This window comes from Bufo bufo, chromosome 2 (genome assembly GCF_905171765.1).
Source record: "Bufo bufo chromosome 2, aBufBuf1.1, whole genome shotgun sequence".
NCBI lineage: Eukaryota > Metazoa > Chordata > Amphibia > Anura > Bufonidae > Bufo > Bufo bufo.
The window spans coordinates 689,425,168-689,447,468 of NC_053390.1; the positions used below are offsets into that span (position 1 = coordinate 689,425,168).

Consider the following 22,301-nt stretch of genomic DNA (forward strand, 5'->3'; position numbering starts at 1 on the left):
AACCACAAAACTCTCTAGAGACCCTACGGAGCTCAGTTTCCATAAAATCAGTGCCATGCAATTATCCCAGAAGTAATACAAGAATGAAATACAAGACACCTTTAAAGGAAGGCACTGAAGGAACGTAGGAGCGTTTTGGCTTCATATTCATAATCCCACACGAGACAATTCAGAGCATTAGAGGTGAACTTTTATACCCCTTTATCATTAGAAATGACCCCTCCTTCAAACAGAAAACTGTAAAAACACCCAGTTGTCTATTTATATATTTGTAATGGGAAACAGTACAAAAACATTTTTTATAGGAAGAGATATTTTTGCATTTCTGACAGAGGCCAGTAGGAGAGATGTGAACAAAGGCTAAGTTCAGACATGATGGTTTCTATCTTGGTTGAGCTAGGAGTATGAGAATTTGAGAACTTCTAAAGCAATTTCAAAAAGTATGTTCCAATGACTTGAAAGGCCAAGAGTGAAGTTCACTTAAGAATATATCTATGTTTGTGAGAAGGATGGTTTTCAAGCCAAGGTTAATGCAGCAGTAAAATAATCCTAGACTACAGTACATAAATGAAGGTCATTGAACTACCAGCATAAACAATATGGAAGGTATCTTCCTGGAACGTCATGCAGTCCACGCAGCGGCCTGTGATATTTATGGGTCATTAGTGTTTCCACTCAACTAGCATATTTTATCAGAAAATTTGAGGAAATGGAAGGAGAAACTAAACAGGTCATCAATAAGAAACAAAAAGGCTGAAGCTGTGGACTATAGAGAAAACATGAATGGCTGTATTAAGTGTATTCCCATTAAGCTCTGGCAGGCTTCCACCATACTTGGAGGCATCTTCTACTTAAGAAAAGTTGCTACAGGCGCTTATCTGATCTTGTGTTGGACATCTTAAAAGTATCCGTTGACCATAAGGAGGAGGTTCATAGGTTCATATTTAAGTTCTGCGGACAAATTTTAGCCACATTAAAGGGTATTTCCAAGAGAAAAAATATTGATGACCTATCCTCAGGACGGGCTAGATGGGGTTCACCCAGCACCTTCACTGATCAGCTGTTTGAGGAGGCAGCGCAATGCCAGTGAGCGCTGCGGTCTCTTCACAGCGCCTTTTATTGTATAGTGGCAGTGCTATATATATATATATATATATATATATATATATATATATATATATATATATATATATATATATATACACACACATACACACACACACATCTCTATAATTTTTCCCCCGTTTTTTAACACATAATCCACTACTCTGTTCCTACAAAAAAAAAAAACACATAGTGTAGCATAATTATTTTTTCTACAATGCAGGTCTATGGGAGAAGTATGCGCTATTAGTTAGGTGCGCACTACGTGATTCTTTCCCAATGTAGGTGATGAACGCAATGAAAAACAACCTAAGCCATCCATACGTCTTCTCCACACCCATCATGCTTCTGCTACCATTACTTACCCTTGCCAAAGCAGTTCATCATTAGCCAGGTCTTGCCATACGCAGGATGCCAGGCACAGGTCAGTTGCATTGAGATAGGACAATATAGTAAGGCTTAACTCGGGTGGCAGCATTTCAAGGTTAATAAACCCTTGTTCATCTTTTGCTTTCCTGGCTTTTAGTAGATGGTAGAGATCGATGCCTCCCTGGGTGTGTCTCCGGTGGTTCATATTGCTGTCATGTTCCGCAGATAAGAAGCTCTGATCTATGTATCCTTGCTGAAATTGCTGGTTTCTTGCAACTCTCCAGAGCCCTTGACCCATCTGTGATCCCTGTTTAATAAAATAGTAATTAGTACAAAAGGTCGAAAATGAAAATCAATAAAAAGGCAAGATGTAATGCAATAAAGGAACTAAGGGCACCTATGAATATATTAATCATAAAGTGGCAAAGTACTTTCATTAAACTTTTGATATGTTATAGGGAGATATCTAAAGTTTATATCAGTTGGGGTCTGAGCGCAGAGACCCCCACCAATCTCTAGTGCTTTCTCTCTCACTGCAGGACACTATGGAAAGTCTATGGGGCAGTCTCACTCCAGCCTCATGCAGCCCCTTGTTCTAGTGATCAGTGGGGGTCTCAGCGCTTAGACCCTATGTGCCTACAACATATCAAAAGTTTAATGAAAGTACAGTGCCACTGTTCAATTGGCCTCGATTCTACATTTTTAACATTCCAGGAGTCTGCAAATTTTCACATATCTTTCAGGCTGCTCTCCTTTTCCTGGATTGATACACTTGTCTCCCGCTCTCCATTATATGAAACATGTGCACATCCGGGTTCATCATTTTTGTTCCCTCGTTGTCACGCCAAGTGGGAACAGACTGTTCATAGGGGGGTAGAAGTTTAAGGGCCCATTTACATGGCGGCTTTTGCCTCTGCAAAATCTGCTGTGTATTGTGCAGCAGAAGCCTCTGCCATTTCAGTCTGCTCTTGGTTTAGCCTCATTGAATGGACACCTACCACGGCTTCCAGTGGCATCTGTCTGGAGACTACGCCAAGAAGCGATATGTCCCCTCTAGGTGCGGTTGTGGCTTCTAACTGCCGATCGAAGAGCTTCGAGACCTCCCATTGAAAACAATGGGAGGCGAACAGCACCCGGCCGCGTTTGAATTTTTGGCACAGAGTCTGCGCCAAAATCTGCTGCATGAACAAAACCCTAAAGGAACGCTCCAAACAAAACTGATACATTGTATTATGCCTAGTGCATGGCCTGAGGGAGCGGTCTCCCTGTCCTGCACCACAGTCCATGCAATGCCGGAGAATTTCAGGAAAGACCAACTAGAGCAGCTGAACTTTATTTGGGGTTAATCAGAGTCACTTTAAATGATGGCAGGTGTATGCTGACTCCTATTTAACATGATTTTGAATGTGATTGCTTAATTCTGAACACAGCTACATCCCCAGTTATAAGAGGGTGTGCACACTTATGCAACCACATTATTTTTATATTTTTTTCTATCCTCTACCTAAAAGATTTCAGTTTGTTTTTTCAATTGAGTTGTACAGTTTATAGGTCACATTAAAAGGTGGAAAAAGTTCTGAAATGATTTATCTTTGTCTAATTTCTTTACATCACAGAAATCTGACATTGTGTAGACTTTTTATATCCAGTGTGTGTGTGTGTGTGTATATAATATATATATATATATATATATATATACACACACATACACACATATACACACACACACACACAATACTTTTTTTTACATCTAAAAAAATGGATCTCTGACGGAAACTGCTCAAACGGATCAGAAGAATGGAAAAATAATGGTAATGTGAAATCTTTAGCCAAGTTCTACTGGGTCTAGTTTGAAGGTGTCTAGATTAAAGACAGTACTAATAAATCTCCCCTAGCGTGTTGGTTTGGCTTAAAATGTTCCTTTAAAGCAGGCATGCTCAACCTGCGGCCCTCCAGCTGTTGCAAAACTACAACTCCCAGCATGCCGGAACAGCCTACAGCAGGGCATTGTGGGAGTTGTCGTTTTACAACAGGTGGAGGGCCGCAGGTTGAGCATGCCTGCTTTAAAGCAAAAGATTTTAGCACCAAGTTGCATAAGGCTACTTTCACATCTGTGCTTTGGTTTCCGGTTTTGAGATCCAGCAGAGGATCTCAAAACCGGACCAAAATGGTTGCGTTTTAACACATTAGGATGCATTTGTTCTGTTAGGATGCGGTTGTGTTAAATCGAAATGGAACAAATCGGATCCATCACTAAAAACAAGGCAAGTCAACGGGTGACGGATCATTTATTTATTTTTTTAGGATACAAAAAAAAATGATCCGGCACCATTGACTTACATTGTTTTTAGTAACGGATCCGGTTTGTTCCTTTTCTATAACCAAACACAAAACCGCAGCTTGTGTCCGGTCACAAAACGGAATGCATCCTGAACGGAGCATACCCCATTCACAACACATTGACTCGGTTTTAGGATCCTCTGCCGGATCTCAAAACTGTAAAAGCAAAACGCTGATGTGAAAGTAGCCTGAGCCGTAAAGAAACCATTCCCGCTGGACCCTGATGCACAATTTTCTCTGATGTAACCACATCTTTTATTTACTGGAAGACAATGGAAAATGCATCATCTGGTGAGGCGATTGGCGCTGATAAATAAGGCATAGGAGTCTGAAAGTGCGGCCTCATCAAATCGCTTTCATGAATATATCCAGTTCATTCTGCAGGAAACGCTTGATGTCGGCTATAAATATTTAAAGAATGTTTTCCAAGAAGTAAACTTTACTCTCCGAACAAGAGGAAAATCTTTGAAGTGTCTTCCCCTTGCATCATCCTGACATTGTGCTGATCTTCCAAAATGCATTTCAGATTACAGAATAATCTAATGTTAGATACTAAAACCCTGCTAATGATTGGTCCCCGAGTGACTGATCTGTGTTCAGCAACAGTCGTCACTTTCCTGGAGAGAAATGAAACATCTTGTGCAGTGTAAAAGGGCCGCTTCATATTCTGAAAGCTATCAATGGAAATGGAAGGAGAAAGAGGGAATAAAATTGGGTGTACAGTAAATACATAGGGAGACAAATCGTTACAGAACAGTCTCCCATAAAGTTCTTGCATTGTATCAGGTTGTTAAAACACGTACTATTTAGGGCACATTCACACTGCAGCATATGTTTGGCCTATGCACCTGGAAAGGTCCTGGTAAATAGGACAAATGTATCACATAGGCCCCCATTCACCCAATGAAAGCCAAAAGCATGTACTCTTGTGGCCTCCGTCAAACCAGTATACCTTGGTCTCCTCCCGACATACACTATATAAATGCAGTGTGAATGCATCCTGGCTCGTTTCTTAATTCTGACTGGTTCAGAGTAATTTTGCTGCATGACCAATATCACAGTAAACACACAAGTGTATGGCCAGTCTTCGTGAGGAGACATGAAGTACAGAGAGGAGGGTGGAGATGAGGCTGCTGAGCAGTCTCCATTACCACAGCGTGTCCTGTCCATCCTCTCTGTACTTCATGTCTCCTCATGGACTCCATTCCTACAGAGATTCAGCTGAAGATTTTATTAATCTGTATTCAGGACCATAATCCCTGACAAGTAGGAGAGGAGGATGAGGCAGCTCTTTAGCTCAGTGTTGTGAAGTAACTTGTCCTGCAGTGTGATAGGACAGGTTTTGTGTGTATTAATAGGACGGCCGCCATTTTATTTCCCCTGATGATTTCTCCCTAGACAAGACAAGTGATTATAAATAATGAAATGTATTAGGGAATATATTGCCCGAGAACCCCTTTAATCTGAAATTAATGAATATACTGTTATTTGTGGGATTAAATTATCCCTTTATATGTATATATAAATATATTGCATGTTCATAATATAGATTACCAGTCAGTAGATTTTAGGGGATTTTTGCTACATTCAGTAACTTTAAAATGCAGCTTAATTTTGTGCTAAAAGAGTTGCGCAGGACAAAGTAACTTAAGTGTGCTTAAAATAGATCACAGGCAAAAAAGAAAAAGAAGCTTGGGAGAAGTAACACTGTGCAGACCCCCCTGCCCTGTACATTTGTGACAGGCGAGAGGTGAAATGAGGTAGAGACTGTTTACTTTAGGACAAGAGTACAATGTTGTTTAGGCGGTAGAGGAAAAGGTACAGTAAACAGATACAATTACCATGGAGAACAAAGAGGGAACCAAAGACCTGAGGAACTGCAGTCTGGGACTTCTAAAAATAAGTGACATCATCGTCACTCAAAACCGATTCTGAGCTTTTATAGGAATTCTCACACTTTCGACATTTTGCTTTCCCAGCAGCGAGAAGGTGAAGGACATGTCGTTTTCAATTTTCAGAGACGATACTGGCAAATTTGTAAATTGGTGGAGTTCATTGAAACCCCACTCAGAAGTGGATGCTCATGAGTGGGTTTAAGCTCATGAATGTTAAGTATGTAAAAGGAAACGTCCTACATGTCCTACAGCAGGACTTTGACTAGTTTTGCACACCATAGAGAACACTATGCATGCTTTGCCCCCAGCAACCAATAGCAGCACAGCTTTCATTTTTAAACTACAAGTGAAAAATATAACTTGCATTGGGATTGGTTGCATTGGGCAACATGGCCAATTATTCTGTTAAACAGCTTTGGTGTTTAAGGCTCAGTATTTCTGTGAGGATCACACAGGTCCACGGCTTGTTCCAGTATGTGAGGATCACACAGGTCCACGGCTTGTTCTAGTATATGAGGATCACCCAGGTCCACGGCTTGTTCTAGTATATGAGGATCACCCAGGTCCACAGCTTGTTCCAGTATGTGAGGATCACACAGGTCAATGGCTTGTTCCAGTATGTGAGGATCACACAGGTCCACGGCTTGTTCCAGTATGTGAGGATCACACAGGTGCACGGCTTGTTCTAGTATATGAGGATCACACAGGTCCACGGCTTGTTCTAGTATATGAGGATCACCCTGGTCCACAGCTTGTTCCAGTATGCGAGGATCACACAGGTCCACGGCTTGTTCCAGTATGTGAGGATCACACAGGTCCACGGCTTGTTCCAGTATGTGAGGATCACACAGGTCCACGGCTTGTTCCAGTATGTGCATTCCACATTTTAAGGAAAGTCCGGCTCATATTCGAACAGTCCGAACCTATTTTTTGGGGGGACAAGGTGACAAAAAAAAGGCGAATTGCGCGTTTTTTTTTTTTGTTACGGCGTTCACCACATATGAGATTTTTTTTATATTTTAATAGTTTGCACTTTTTTGGGCGTGGCGATATGTAATATGTTTATTTATTTATTGTTTATATATTTTATATGTAAAATTGGGAACGTTTTTTTTTAAAACTTTTTATTTAATAACTATTAGCCCCCTTAGGGGTTAGAACCTGGGATCTCTGAATCCCTTGTCCTATTCACTCTGATAGAGCTCTATTAGGGTGAATAGGACCTCACACTCTCCCTGCTGCCCTGTACACACAGCAGCAGGGAGATTACCATGGCAGCCAGGGCTTCAGTAGTGTCCTGGCAGCCATGGTAACCGATCAGAGCCCCAGGATTACACTGCTGGGGCTCCGATCACAACTGCCACTGCACCACCAATGAAGAGGGGACCCTGTGGCCACTACCACCAATGTTTTTAGTACTGGAAGAAGGGGGCACACTGCGCCACAAATGAAGATAAGTAACCTTTTAATACAAATACAGGAAGCGGGTTCCGTGGCGGAATCACATAGCCGGCACCCGACCTCTATGACAGTGCGCTGCAATCCGCGGCAGATAACCCCTCAGGTGCCGCACCTGAGGGGTTAACTGCCGAGGATCTAAACGCTCCGTCATAGAGGCTGGGTGCCAGCTATGTAATTCTGGCGCCGGCACCCGCCGTCTATATATATTTTAATGGCTGAGTTATTATCATTGGTGGCGCAGTGGCCACAGCCCCTCCCCTCCTCCGCCCCTCTCTCTTCTTATTGGCAGCAGCGGCACAGTAGGGTGTAAGGGAGAGACTCCTTCTTCTTCCCTGTGCTGCTAAAGAGAGCAGCGTGCACCATGTTCTCAGATACTAGGCTGCGCTACCGGTACAAAAGTATTGATTGGGTATCGATAATTCCCGCTACAACCCTACCGAGAGCTATCAAATGAACGGCGAACTGCTGAAAGTAAGGTCGCACGGGATAAGAAAGGAAATATCGCAGGATAAACTTTACAATAAATGATACATTTTTTGACAAGTTTCCAAACCAGCTAAAATGCTGACTTACGTCAGTCGGGAAGGTACAGCGCAGCCCCACAGCTCCTCAGTTCATGCTCTTCTGCCGGCACCGACCAAACAATGGCACTGTCATGCTACGCTGTGGAAGAGTAATATGTATGCATATTGAATAATGTCAGATATTTTTACATACACATGCATCCTTCAGGCCTCGTGCACAGGGTCTTTTCCTGCATTCAATACAGCTTTTTTCTTGGATTTAATGCAGATCCATTCATTTCAGCGGGGTCGCAACAAATGCACGCCATATGCTGTCGACATCTGTATGTCCGACCCAAGTCTGAGGTTTGTGGACCGCAAAATACATACGGTCATGTGCATGAGGCTTTAGGGGGTATTTAACGTATCAATGGTCTCCCACAACTTTTGTGACAGGGGTTGAAATATTGACTGCATAGCATTCCAGTCCATACCAGAAATGACACTGCAAACGTAGAGGGACCGGTCACAGTTTATAGCGGGAAGGTTGAAATTCCCAGCATTCCTGAAAATCTAGAATCCCACTTTCTTTAGGAAACGGCTTAGAATACACTTCCCTAAAACTTACAGTCACATCACACTAGAAGAACAGCAAAGTGGATACCTGTATTTTATTCCGTTTGCATGAACCCCTGAGTCTTATGTACTAAAGTTCTACATTTATAACAGGGAATGCCTCACCTAGAATTGTTTTCTGTCTGTTTTTATTTTCTGAGTGTAGATTTTTTTAAATCTATTTCCTGAACATGGTTATGGGGCGGCCATCTTGCCTGAGCAGCTGTGAACAGCATTAAGGGATATGCTTTACGGCAGCCCCATGGGCCACAGAAACAGTAGACTGAAGGGGGCTTCATTGACTTCTAGAAGGGAGTTTTCTAGGCATATACTGTACCCTGTGGAGAGATCAGGAGGGAGCACATAAGCTGTGGATCCCGTATTATCTTTATAGAAGTGATATCTGTCATTGTAATCCTGCCTGTGATGGTAATGAGATAACTATTGAAAAGTGATTTGTACAAACCTAGGAGAGGTGCCTAATACAAGTACAGGATTTTAGAATTTTTAAGCACAGATAGTGACGTGGAAAATTAAAAATAACAAGGCCAAAATGTCTTTAAAAATGTTTACCATAAAAACATAGGTCATTTTCTCATGACGTATTTACTTTAAAATTTGGCACAAACCATTTGGGAATCTGCCACCAACAACTTGCCTATCACACTGATTGTATAGACACATAGCTGTGGTTCACCCGACTGAAACGCTGGTTTTCTTTTGTTGATGCGAGGCTCCGTTCCTGAGTTATGATACTTGCAGAGTAAGCCTTCGGTGCAATGAGGGCGTCGCCATTGTGCTTGTTGCACCCAAGCACCGCTCCTTTCTGTGGCCGGCCCCTCCCTCACTGCTTTGTCACTGCCTGGTCTTGCCAAAGCAGCAAGGGAGGGGCTGACCACAGAAATAGGTGGGGCTTGGGTGCAACAAGAGCAATGGTGACGCCCTCATTGCTTCAAAGGCCTAATCTGCATATTAAGAAAAAGTGTCAAAATATCGGAACAGAGCCTCGGATCAACAAAAGAAAACCAGCGCTTTAATCAGGTGAACCTCAGCTATGTGTCTATACAATCAGCTGGACATGGAGTTGCTGGTGACACATTCCCTAAAAGTACTTTAAACTTATCCCTTATCCACAGGTAGGGCTGAGCGATTTTGCCAAAAAATAAAATCTCAATTTTTTTCAACCCTATGGACGGTTTTCGTTTTTGAGTCTCGATTTTTCTTATTCTTGTTAATTAAACTGAAAAAATACCAAGACACAATTCAATACATTATATTCTTTATATTAGGCATGCCCAACCTGCGGCCCTCCAGCTGTTGCAAAACTACAACTCCCAGCATGCCTGGATAGCTTACAGCTAGAAGTTGTAGTTTTGCAACAGCTGGAGGGCCGCAGGTTGAGAATACCCCTACTTTATGGACAATTCCCAATTATAATCTTGATTTTTTATTTATTTTTTCTGGCAATAACCGTTTTTATTGTTCTGTCAGGGGTGAGCCATATATTCGGAGTGTCCGGTATATAGAAGGGTGCTCTGTAAATAAGGGGTGTCCAATGTCTGTAAGAGGAGAAAAGCAGTTGCAAGGTTGGAGAGGCACGGAAGCAAGGGTGGGATCAAAGTGCATGAATGGCAACTCTGTGGGGGAGGGGCTGGAGCAAAGCAGGGTGGTACAATGTAAGGGCTCATGCACACAAACATATTTTTGGTAAGCATCCGATCCGCATTTTTTTGCGGGTCAGATGTGGACCCATCTGTATGTCCATTATATGGCATCCGCAAAAATATTAAACATTTCATGTTGTTGTCCACATTACGGACAAGGATAGAACTGTTCTATTAGGGGCCGGACGTTCCATGCCGCAAAATGTCAAACGCATGAGGCTGGTATCAGTGTTTTGCGGATCCGCAATTTGTAGACTGCAAAAACGGATACAGTCGTGTACAGGAGACCTAAATGACATGAAAGGGGGCACAGAAGATGGCAAGGAGAAGTTAAGGAACAGTTTTTGGCAGACTAATTGAAGCTGCAGCCTGCCTATACAGAACCCAGAGCAGGCTATAGATTTCAGGGCTCCCCCGGGCCTCCCTCAGTCACAGAATAATTGCAGCAGATACAGGCGCGCCTCCTTCTCTGCGTCTGCTGCCGTTCTTACAGACTTCAGGACGGACACCGCCGTTTCAAGTATAGCTAATAGCTTCAAGTATAGCTAATAAGGAGAAGAAGTTGGGCAGACTACTGGTACTGCCCTGATCACGGCCCAGTCATCTGGAGCACTGCGTCAGTCCCTGCAGTCCGCGCCAGGATTAATAGCAGGGACTGAAACTGCGCTCCTGTAGAAAAAAAAAAAAGATGTGACGATATTCAACGAAAATCAATATCATCGGGCAGTAAACGGGCCAATCCACAGGATAAGGGTCCATTCACACGTCTGCAAAATGGGTCCGCTTCCGTTCCGCAATTTTGCGGAACAGGTGCAGACCCATTCATTTTCAATGGCGCCGGGAATGTGCGGTCCATATCCGCATTTGCGGATCCGCATCCGCATTTTCAGATCCGCACTTCCGCATCCGTTTCCGCAAAAAAAAATAGAACATGTCCTATTTTTGTCCGCAATTGCGGACAAGATTAGGCATTTTCTATTATAGTGCCGGCGATGTGCAGTCCGCAAATTGAGGAATGCACATTGCCAGTGTCCGTGTTTTGCGGATCCGCAGAACACTTACGGACGTGTGAATGGACCCCAAGGGTCCATTCACAAGTCGGCAATTTCGTTCCGCATTTTGCGGAACGGAATTGCAGACCCTTTCATTTCTATGGGGCAGCACGATGTGCTGCCCGGACACGGAATTGCGGACCCGCACTTCCGGGTCCGCAATTCCGTTCCCGAAAAAAATAGAACATGTCCTATTCTTGTCCGCAATTGCGGACAAGAACAGGCATATTCTATTAGTGCCGGCAATGTGCGGTCCACAAAATGCGGAACGCACATTGCCGCTGTCTGTGTTTAGCGGAGCCACAAAACACGTTGCGGACGTGTGAAAGGAACCTAAAGGAGAAGCATGTGATTGGAACCCCCAGAGATCATGGTAACAGGGGTCCCAGCAGTCAAACATTCAGTCGGACCCCCACCAATCAGATACTGACAACCTATCCTGAGAATAGGTCATCAATATTCTACTCCTGGAAAACCCCTTTAAGAGATATTCAATCCAAAATACATGGCATGACATGAGAGAACACATGAAAAACAATACATACTGTCACAAGTTCTTCATTTTCCAAATTACTATGTTTTTTTTTTGTTTTTAGTATGGATCGCATTTTTAATAGGTAAAATGCAAATATAATATTTTGTAGGATTTCCCAGAACTACAGTGAGCACAATCCATATAGATAAGCTGCGTGACCTCATTTAGTTTAATCCACTCTGGGATTTAATGCAGATAAGCTGGTGTCTAAATTAGGCCGATTCTTGTACTGCCCACCCCTCAGGTAATGGAGCCAGGACCCCCCTCCCCCAATACATCCCATAGAAGATATGAAGATTAATAATAGTAAAATATCACATATTGATAAGGAGAGACAGGAATGTCTGATGACGGCAGCCGACTGAACCTTCTGCACTTTGCTTCCTAAGACTCACACCTGACTGACGTCAGTAGAAAATGTCGCCTGTCACAGGTTTTATTCAGATCCGCAATTAAATGTTGTGTGGACTGTGACATGGAAGTGCGGATTTTGGGGCAGATTTTGTGTGTAATTTCTTGTTAAAAACACCTCATGCTACTCATAACTGGGTGCCATATTGTGTTACACAGACGCCAGCGTAGAGCGTACATTTTAAATGGTGGTAGAGACTGGTTTGTCTTGCTGGGTGAGACGCAAGTCACAAAATGGAGGAATTTCCCTTTCCTGTCACACAGTGATGCAATTTCCTGTTCCTCACAGATCCGCACAACCATTCTGTTTTGAGAATTTAGATGGATTTTTGAACTCCCTTGAGTTCAATGGGAAAACTCTATCAGCAAATATGCAGACAAATTAAAGGGGTTGTCCTGCCATTTATATTAATTACCTATGGTCAGGACACCCGGCACCACCGCTGATCAGCTGTTTGAAGAGGAGGTGGTGCTCCATGTGCTGCTTCCTCTTCACTACACTGTGTGACATCTCCTGAAGCGGCGGCTAAGGGTCCATTCACACGTCCGGACCCATTCATTTTCAATGGGGCCGGGAAAAGATGCGGACAGCACACTATGTGCTGTCCGCATCCGCATTTCTGGATCCGCACTTCCAGATCCGCAATTCCGTTCCCGAAAAAAAACAGAACATGTCCTATTCTTGTCTGCAAGTGAGGATCCGCAAAACACTGACACCGGCCATGTCCACATGGCCGGCACTATAATAGAAAATACCTATTCTTGTCCGCTACTGTGGACAAGAATAGGGCATGGTCTATTTTTTTACAGAGCCGCGGAAAGGAAGTTCGGGGCCACGGAACTGAAGTGCGGATGCGGACAGCACACTGTGTGTGTTGTCCGCATCTTTTCCGGCCCCATTGAAAATAAATGGGTCCGCACCCGTTTCTCATAATTGCGGAACGGATCCAGACCATTCATACGGACATCACGGACTCGCTTTATTCATTCGTCATTACACTGCCGTAACTTCCGAGACAACGAGCAGTGTAATGAAGAGGAAGCAGCCCTCGCATGGAGCACCATCTCCTCTTCAAACACCTGATCGGCGGGGGTGCCCGGTGTCCTGACAATAGGCCATCCATATAAATGGCAGGACAACCCCTTTAATGAACATGCTGCAGATTTCAAAATGGAATCCACATAAAAAATGTCCACAGCATGTACACAAGACTCCACTGACTTGTTAAAGGGAACCTGTCACCAGGATTTTGTGTATAGAGCTGAGGTTGCTAGATGGCCGCTAGCACATCCGCAATACCCAGTCCCCATAGCTCTGTATACACCGTAACATACCCACGGCTTCCATTGTGTCCGTTGGCATACTGTATGTTTGGAAGGTTTAGGATGCATCCACATTGTATATGCAGCGTATGTTTGGCCTATGCCTCGGAGAAGCTCCCGCTATATATGTCAAAAGTATCCATAGGCCCTTATTCACATTCGCAGTGTTGGTATGCTTTTTTACCACACAGTAGAAGGAAAGGTGTATGTATGTATACTCAAATGTATGTATACTAATGCCAGAAGCCTGACTAATAAAACTGGTGAACTGGAATTAGTGATGTGTGAGGAGGACTATGACATAGTGGGAATAACTGAGACATGGCTGGATGATAGATATGACTGGGCGGTTAATGTACAGGGTCACAGTCTGTTTAGAAAGGATCGTCAAAACCGGAGAGGGGGAGGGGTCTGCCTTTATGTAAAGTCCTGTCTAAAGCTGACACCGAGGGAATATATAAAAGTGAGGGACATTAACATGTGGAGTCACTGTGGGTAGAGATACATGGAGCTAAAAACAACAATAAATTACTAATAGGAGTTTACTATAAACCACCTAATATACCAGAGTCCACAGAAAATCTACTACTAAACGAGATAGACAAGGCAGCAAATCATAATGAGGTGGTTATTATGGGGGACTTCAACTACTCAGATATAGACTGGGAAACTGAAACTTGTATATCTCATAAGGGAAACAGATTCTTGGCAATAACCAAAGACAATTACCTCTCCCAACTGGTTCAGGACCAGACTAGAGGGACGGCCATACTGGACTTAGTATTAACCAATAGGCCTGACAGAACAACAGATGTGCAGGTTGGGGGACACCTGGGAAATAGTGACCATAAAGTAATAACCTTCCAATTATCATTCAAAAGAGCGTTTCTACAGGGAGGAACAAAAATACCAAACTTCAAAAAAGCTAAATTTAGCCAACTAAGAGAGGCCATAGGCCTAACTAACTGGGACAAAGTCCTCAAAAATAAAAATACAGCCACAAAATGGGATATCTTTAAAATCATCCTAAAATCTCATTGGGAGAGGTACATACCGTATGGGAATAAAAGGTTAAGGAACAAAAAGAAACCAATGTGGATAAACAGAACTGTAAAGAAAGCAATAAATGACAAAAAGAAAACATATAAATCACTAAAACAGGAGGGTAGCACGGAAGCACTGAAAAACTATAAGGAAAAAAATAGAACATGTAAAAAACAAATAAAAGCGGCCAAACTAGAGACCGAGAGATTAATTGCCAAAGAGAATAAAACTAACCCTAAAATGTTCTTCAATTATATAAATGTTAAAAAGTATAAATCTGAAGGTGTCGGCCCTTTAAAGAGTAATGAGGGGGGAGTCGCAGAGAGCAATGAGGAGAAAGCAAAGCTGTTAAATATTTTTTTCTCCAATGTATTCACTGAGGAAAATAAACTGTCAGATAAAATGCAGAATGTAAAAATAAATTCCCCATTAAAAGTGTCCTGTCTGACCCAGGAAGAAGTACATCAGCGACTTAAAAAGATTAAAATAGACAAATCGCCAGGACCGGATGGCATACACCCCCGTATCCTAAGGGAATTAAGTAATGTCATAGCCAGACCCTTATTTCTGATATTTGCGGACTCTATACTGACAGGGAATGTCCCACAGGATTGGCGCATGGCAAATGTGGTGCCAATATTCAAAAAGGGTCCAAAAACAGAGCCTGGAAACTATAGGCCGGTAAGGCTACTTTCACACTTGGGTTCGGGGTTCCGCTTGTGAGTTCCGTTTGAAGGCTCTCACAAGCGGCCCCGAACGGATCCGTACTGCATCAGTTTGGCACCGTTTGGCCTCCGTTCCGCTCAGCAGGCGGACACCTGAACGCAGCTTGCAGCGTTTTTGTGTCCGCCTGGCCGTGCGGAGCCAAACGGATCCGTCCAGACTTACAATGCAAGTCAATGGGGACGGATCCGTTTGACGTTGACACAATATGGTGCGATTTTAAACGGATCCGTCCCCCATTGACTTTCAATGTAAAGTCAGGAGTCCCCTATTAAAATACCATCAGATCGGAGTTTTCTCCAATCCGATGGTATATTTTAACTTGAAGCGTCCCCACCACCATGGGAACGCCTCTATGTTAGAATATACCATCGGATTTGAGTTAGATCGTGAAACTCAGATCCGACAGTATATTCTAACACAGAGGCGTTCCCATGGTGATGGGGACGCTTCAAGTTAGAATATACTGAGAACTGTGTACATGACTGCCCCCTGCTGCCTGGCAGGTGCTGTCACCCCCCCCTCCCTCCCCCCCGCGCATTGCCTATAGCACAGACCTCTCATTTACCAGTAGGAGGAGTGCCCGGCCGGTCACAGACATCGCAGCTCGCAGGTAAGTATAATGCTTCTATTTATTGCTAAGTAACCATGGCAGCCAAGACTGCAATAGCATCTTGGCTGCCATGGTAACCGATCGGAGCCCCAGTGATTAAACTGGGACTCCGATCGGAACTCTCCGCTGCCACCAATGATGGGGGGGTGATTTTAATTAGGGGGGGGGGGGGAGAGGGGACGCCGCACTGGTCACATTTAATACTGGGAATCTGCACTGGCCACCAATGAATATAGAGGGAGGGGGGCCGCACTGGCCACCAATGAATATAGAGGGAGGGGGGCCGCACTGGTCACATTTAATACTGGGGAGGGAGGGAGGGGGGGCCGCACTGGCCTCCAATGAATATAGAGGGAGGGGGGCCGCACTGGTCACATTTAATACTGGGGAGGGAGGGGGGGCCGCACTGGCCACCAATGAATATAGAGGGAGGGGGGCCGCACTGGTCACATTTAATACAGGGGAGGGAGGGGGTCTGCCCCCTCCTGCCTGGCAGCACCTGATCTCTTACAGGGGGCTATGATTCGCACAATAATTGTGCGGATCACAGCCCCCTGTAAGAGATCGGGTGCTGCCAGGCAGCAGGGGGCAGTCATGTACACAGTTCTTTTAGTATATTCTAACTTGAAGCAACCCCATCACCATGGGAACGCCTCTGTGTTAGAATATACTGTCGGATCTGAGTTTTCACGAAGTGAAAAATCAGATCTGTAAAAACCAGTTATGCAGACGGATCCGTTCTGAACGGATGCAAGCGTTTGCATTATAGGAGCGGATCCGTCTGTACAGACACCAGACGGATCCGCTCCAAACGCAAGTGTGAAAGTAGCCTAAGATTAACATCTGTTGTGGGTAAACTGTTTGAAGGTTTTCTGAGAGATGCTATCTTAGAGCATCTCAACGGAAATAAGCAAATAACGCCATATCAGCATGGCTTTGTGAGGGATCGGTCATGTCAAACTAATTTAATCAGTTTCTATGAGGAGGTAAGTTCTAGACTTGACAGCGGCGAATCGATGGATGTCGTATAGCTGGACTTCTCCAAAGCATTTGACACTGTACCACATAAAAGGTTAGCATATAAAATGAGAATGCTCGGACTGGGAGAAAACGTCTGTATGTGGGTAAGTACCTGGCTCAGTAATAGAAAACAGAGGGTGGTTATTAACGGTACACACTCAGATTGGGTCACTGTCACTAGTGGGGTACCTCAGGGGTCAGTATTGGGCCGTATTCTCTTCAATATATTTATTAGTGATCTTGTAGAAGGCTTGCATAGAAAAAAAATATCAATTTTCGCAGATGACACTAAACTGTGTAAAGTAATTAACACTGAAGAGGACAATATACTGCAACAGATGGATCTGGATGGATTGGAGGCTTGGGCAGATAAGTGGCAGATGAGGTTTAACACTGACAAATGTAAGGTTATGCACATGGGAAGGAAAAATGCAAGTCACCCGTACATACTAAATGGTAAAACACTGGTTAACACTGACATGGAAAAGGATCTAGGAATTTTAATAAACAGCAAACTAAGCTGCAAAAACCAGTGTCAGGCAGCTGCTGCCAAGGCTAGTAAGATAATGGGTTGCATCAAAAGGGGCATAGATGCCCGTGATGAGAAAATAGTCCTACCACTTTACAAATCATTAGTCAGACCACACATGGAGTACTGTGTACAGTTCTGGGCTCCTGTGAACAAGGCAAACATAGCAGAGCTGGAGAAGGTCCAGAGGAGGGCAACTAAAGTAATAACTGGAATGGGGCAACTACAGTACCCTGAAAGATTATCAAAATTAGGGTTATTCACGTTAGAAAAAAGACGACTGAGGGGAGATCTAATAACTATGTATAAATATATCAGGGGGCAGTACAGAGATCTCTCCCATCATCTATTTATCCCCAGGACTGTGACTGTGACGAGGGGACACCCTCTGCGTCTGGAGGAAAGAAGGTTTGTACACAAACATAGAAAAGGATTCTTTACGGTAAGAGCAGTGAGACTATGGAACTCTCTGCCTGAGGAGGTGGTGATGGTGAGTACAATAAAGGAATTCAAGAAGGGCCTGGATGTATTTCTGGAGGGTAATAATATTACAGGCTATGGCTACTAGAGAGGGGTCGTTGATCCAGGGAGATATTCTGATTGTCTGATTGGAGTCGGGAAGGAATTTTTTATTCCCTTAAAGTGAGGAAAATTGGCTTCTACCTCACAGGTTTTTTTTTTTGCCTTCCTCTGGATCAACTTGCAGGATAACAGGCCGAACTGGATGGACAAATGTCTTTTTTCGGCCTTATGTACTATGTTACTATGTTAGTATACGTGTTTTTTTTTTTTGCTTAAAATGGGCCTATGGCATACATTAAAGGTATACACTGGGAAATCTTCCCGGCATACACCTTCAATGTATAATGCAAATGCTGGATATTTACAGTGCTGAAAAGTGTATCCTTTCTCTTATGATGGAAGTGACGGTAAACACGACCACCACTGATGGATTGCAGGGTGGTCGTACTTTTTCTACATGATAAATGCCATTTGCTGAAGTGAGACAACCCCTTTAAAGTGGCTCTGGAAAAATTTAAAAGTGGCCCAAAGTTGTAGGCGGGTCCAAATTGACAGAAGGCAGAACCAACAAAAATGGTGGTGCCAACACAAGTAGGCAGAGCCAGCAGTACTATTTTTCAGCACAAAATACTACCCCATCAGAGCCAAATACCATACTACAGCACAATATACTGCCCTAGAAGTACCAAATACCACAGTGCACCAAAAAATACTGCTCCTGCAGCAGAAGATACCTCCCCAGAAGATGTCCCACTGTGGTGGCCAGCATCACATCCTATCCTCCTACTCCAGTTGCCTCAGGATAGCAATACAGTTTAATTGAAGACTCCGGAGGGCACCTGTAGCCATCTTGTTACTGAGGAGGGCTTAGGCGGGCCCCCGGGAAGTTTCCCTGTAGGGTCTAAGGCCGGAGCTCAAGTATCAAAGCTTTTGTGCTCGCCATTCCTGCACAAGGGGTGTGCTTTTACAGTGCCCTATATAGGAATGCTGTACGAGACATGGTCCTCTCCAGCTATACGTGGTTGGATGAGACACAGAGGAATCCTCCTATAGGGGTGTGATAAGCTGGGCGTACACATGTATGGAGCAGTCAGGAGGGATAGCGTTTAGCCAGTGGCCACCTAAAATGTATGTCCAGCCATAGAAGACAATGGGGAAAGTGGAGCAGTTACTCATAGGAACCAGTCTTCATCTTTCTGAGGGTCTGATGATGAGAGCTGGACTCTGCTACCACCAACCACTCCTCTTGTCCCTCAGACTTCAGCCTCATGCAAACATCCGTGTCCGTGCTCAAATCCGTGAAAATATGGTCAGTGATGCCTACGTGAAAATGTCCATGAAGGATCAGTGTGTTTGTTTATTGCTGTCCGTGTGTCATCCATATTTCACGGACAGCATGCAGCTAAAAAATAATTTCTAATGATCCGTAAAACACAGATGGCATCCGCGGTTTTCACAGACACATAGACCAGCTACGCGTGCTGGCCGCGGAGAACGCCCGCGCGTGAACAAGGCTACGCGTGCTGGCCGCGGAGAACGCCCGCGCGCGAACGAGGCTACGCGCGCTGTCCGCGGAGAACGCCCGCGCGCAAACGAGGCTACGCGCGCTGTCCGCGGAGAACGCCCGCGCGCAAACGAGGCTACGCGCGCTGTCCGCGGAGAACGCCCGCGCGCAAACGAGGCTACGCGCGCTGTCCGCGGAGAACGCCCGCGCGCAAACGAGGCTACGCGCGCTGTCCGCGGAGAACGCCCGCGCGCAAACGAGGCTACGCGCGCTGTCCGCGGAGAACGCCCGCGCGCAAACGAGGCTACGCGCGCTGTCCGCGGAGAACGCCCGCGCGCAAACGAGGCTACGCGCGCTGTCCGCGGAGAACGCCCGCGCGCAAACGAGGCTACGCGCGCTGTCCGCGGAGAACGCCCGCGCGCAAACGAGGCTACGCGCGCTGTCCGCGGAGAACGCCCGCGCGCAAACGAGGCTACGCGTGCTGTCAGCGGAGAACGCCAGCTCTAGCAGTACATACTGAAACACAACATGCGCAATCCTTCATAGGTCAGGCAAGGGTCCGGCTCTCCCATATACATTAGACAGTAGGCTGACCCCACCTCACCACTAGAATGGGAGAGAGCTGCAGGGCCATTTCTGGCACCTACACAGCGTAAGGAAGTCAGACCCCACTGCCCTGATAGTGATGACCCATCTTATGGATAAGTCATCTATATTAAAGAGACAAAAAATAATAATATTTTTTTTAAAAGGGGTGTCCAGTTTTTCTTTTTTAGTCGCCCCCTGCCCTCAGGCAGAGGTACTGTGGAGTAATCCATACTCACCAGCTCCCCACCGCTCTTCATGGGTCATGGTCACGTGCACTGCTGCAGCCATTGACGTGTCCCCAAACGGCATGTCACTACTGGGTCATGTGCTGCTTGGGGATGCGTCACTGCTGAGGCCAGGTCATTGGCTGCAGCAACATATGTGACCCCATCCATACAGGGGGAGACTGGAAGTGCAGTGAAGGGGCCAGGAAGCAGGCGAGGATGGATTTCTCCACAAGTAGGGAAGCGTATGCAATCCTGGAAGCCGCACTGGTCTTGGGCATTGCTCCGGATAATACATTCCAGAGACTTGCATCACCATCAGAGACACAGGCGGGGCTATACGAGGCTTTCCGCTCCAGGCTTGGGTTAAAAAAAATGCATCAAAAACTGCAAATGTGAATGTACCCTAAGACTTCTAACCAGGCTGTAAATCCCCCGACTGTTCCTCACACTCAAGAGAATATTCTGTTCTGCACTGAGCTGTTAAAGTGACTAAAAAAGGAGGCGGTGCGACCGAAACAGGTTTTCAAGATTCGAAAAATCACCCAAATATGCTGTACGTGAGATATTATACGTGTATATACACAGCGTGGACGGTTCCCATCGATGACGTCATCCTCCCCCCGACATAACAGTCGATCACGGGGGCTCCTGAAGACGGACCGGCAGCCATTAGCTGATCAGTATATAGGGCTCGTTTACACGACCGTGGTTTGGTTCTGCATCCGAGCCACATTTTTTTGCGGCTCGGGTGCGGACGCATTCACTTCAATGGGGCTACAAAAAATGTGGATAGAGCTCTGTGTGCTGTTCGTATCCGTGGCTCCCACAAAAATTGAGTCGTGTCCTATTCTTGTCCGTTTTGCGGACAAGAATAGGAATTTCTATAAAGGGCCGTCCTTTCCGCAAATTGCGGAAGGCACACGGGCGGCATCCGTGTTTTGCAGATCCGCAATTTGCGGACCGCAAAATACGGCACGTTCGTGTGAACAAGCCCTAAGGCCTCATGCACGCGAACATATTTTCTTTCCGTGTCCGCTCCATTTTTTGGGGCGGACCGTATACAGAACCATTCTTTTCAATGGGTCCGCAAAAAAAAAACCAGAAGGTACTCCGTGTGCATTCTGTTTCCGTATGTCCGTATTTTTGTTCCGCAAAAAAAATAGAACATGTCCTACTATTGTCCGCATTACGGACAAGGATAGTGCTGTTCTATTAGGGGCCAGCTGTTCCGTTCTGCAAAATACGGAATGCACACGGACGTCATCCGTATTTTTTGCCGATACGTTTTTTGCGGACCGCAAAATAGATACGTGTGCATGAGGCCTAACAAGGAGCTGCCATGATGGAGAATTTTGGCTATGGTGACTAAGTGTGGTACTATGACGGGGTTACCATAGCTTCATGTAGGACATGCATCACTCTGTACAGCTTCCCTGGCTCCCAGCCATGCACTCCTACAGGGATAGTCACAGCTCAGTGTGGGAGGGCCCCTGTATACGGATAGGGGCCCTAATTACTAGTGTTGAGTGAACTTGTGTTTTCAAGTTCGGCGTACAAGGTTCATGGATTCCGCTACCGCGGATCAGAACCCGAACCTCGTAGGCTGAACTTCCAACCACAGCCCTACTAATAACACATAGGTGTCCTCTGATGGGAAGCGCTCTTATTTTAGGCACTGTTCACATGGAGGAGTGAATGCCGCCTACCAACTGACCTTTACACTCAACATTTTAGGCAGAATCCTTCTTTAACTATTGTCCAGTCAAAAGAGTAACTTTTTTTTTTTAGGTTGGGGGGGGGGGGCATAGATCTGAGAGTGCAGAAGATGCAGCAGTGGGACACAGACACACAGTACATACACCACTCAGGCCACTTACCGCGATCCCATCAGACGCCCCGCACCCGATCCTCACCCTCCACACTCTGGAGCTGTCAGCTTCCTAAGCTCCCACTGATATTTTTTTTCTTTAGCCAGGTCATGTGACTCTGATGTCACTAGGCGACGGCAAGTCGATTAGGTCAAACGCGCTCCGTGCCTATGGGAAAGAGTTGTGTAGCTATGGCAACAGTGTGTTCCTGTTCCTGGGCGATCAGGCCCCGCCCCTTGTGTGTGTGCTGGCTCTTCCACTCTGCTGTGTGTGACAGGACACATTACTAGCGCAGGAAGTGGGATGTAGCAGAGTTATCAGTGACACAGTCCCAGCAGACAGAGGATGCGATCTGCACGCTCTGCCTGAAGAGCTCCTCCATGTTCACGAC

General features: G+C 45.2%; 1 protein-coding gene across 2 annotated transcripts in view; it reads right to left on the reverse strand.

Moving 5' to 3' along the window:
* Positions 1 to 22,037, reverse strand: part of FBXO8 (F-box protein 8) — a 45,519-nt gene extending 23,482 nt beyond the window's left edge. The window contains exons 1-3 of one of the 2 annotated variants that reach the window (XM_040418677.1): positions 21,920 to 22,037; positions 7,743 to 7,832; positions 1,470 to 1,780 (exon numbers count right to left, since the gene is read on the reverse strand). In XM_040418677.1, the coding sequence (XP_040274611.1) occupies positions 1,470 to 1,771 (302 nt within the window). In that variant the 5' untranslated portion in view covers positions 1,772 to 1,780; positions 7,743 to 7,832; positions 21,920 to 22,037. The remainder of the gene's footprint in view (positions 1 to 1,469; positions 1,781 to 7,742; positions 7,833 to 21,919) is intronic. The other variant, XM_040418678.1, reaches the window with a different exon arrangement.
* Positions 22,038 to 22,301: the final 264 nt, after the last annotated feature.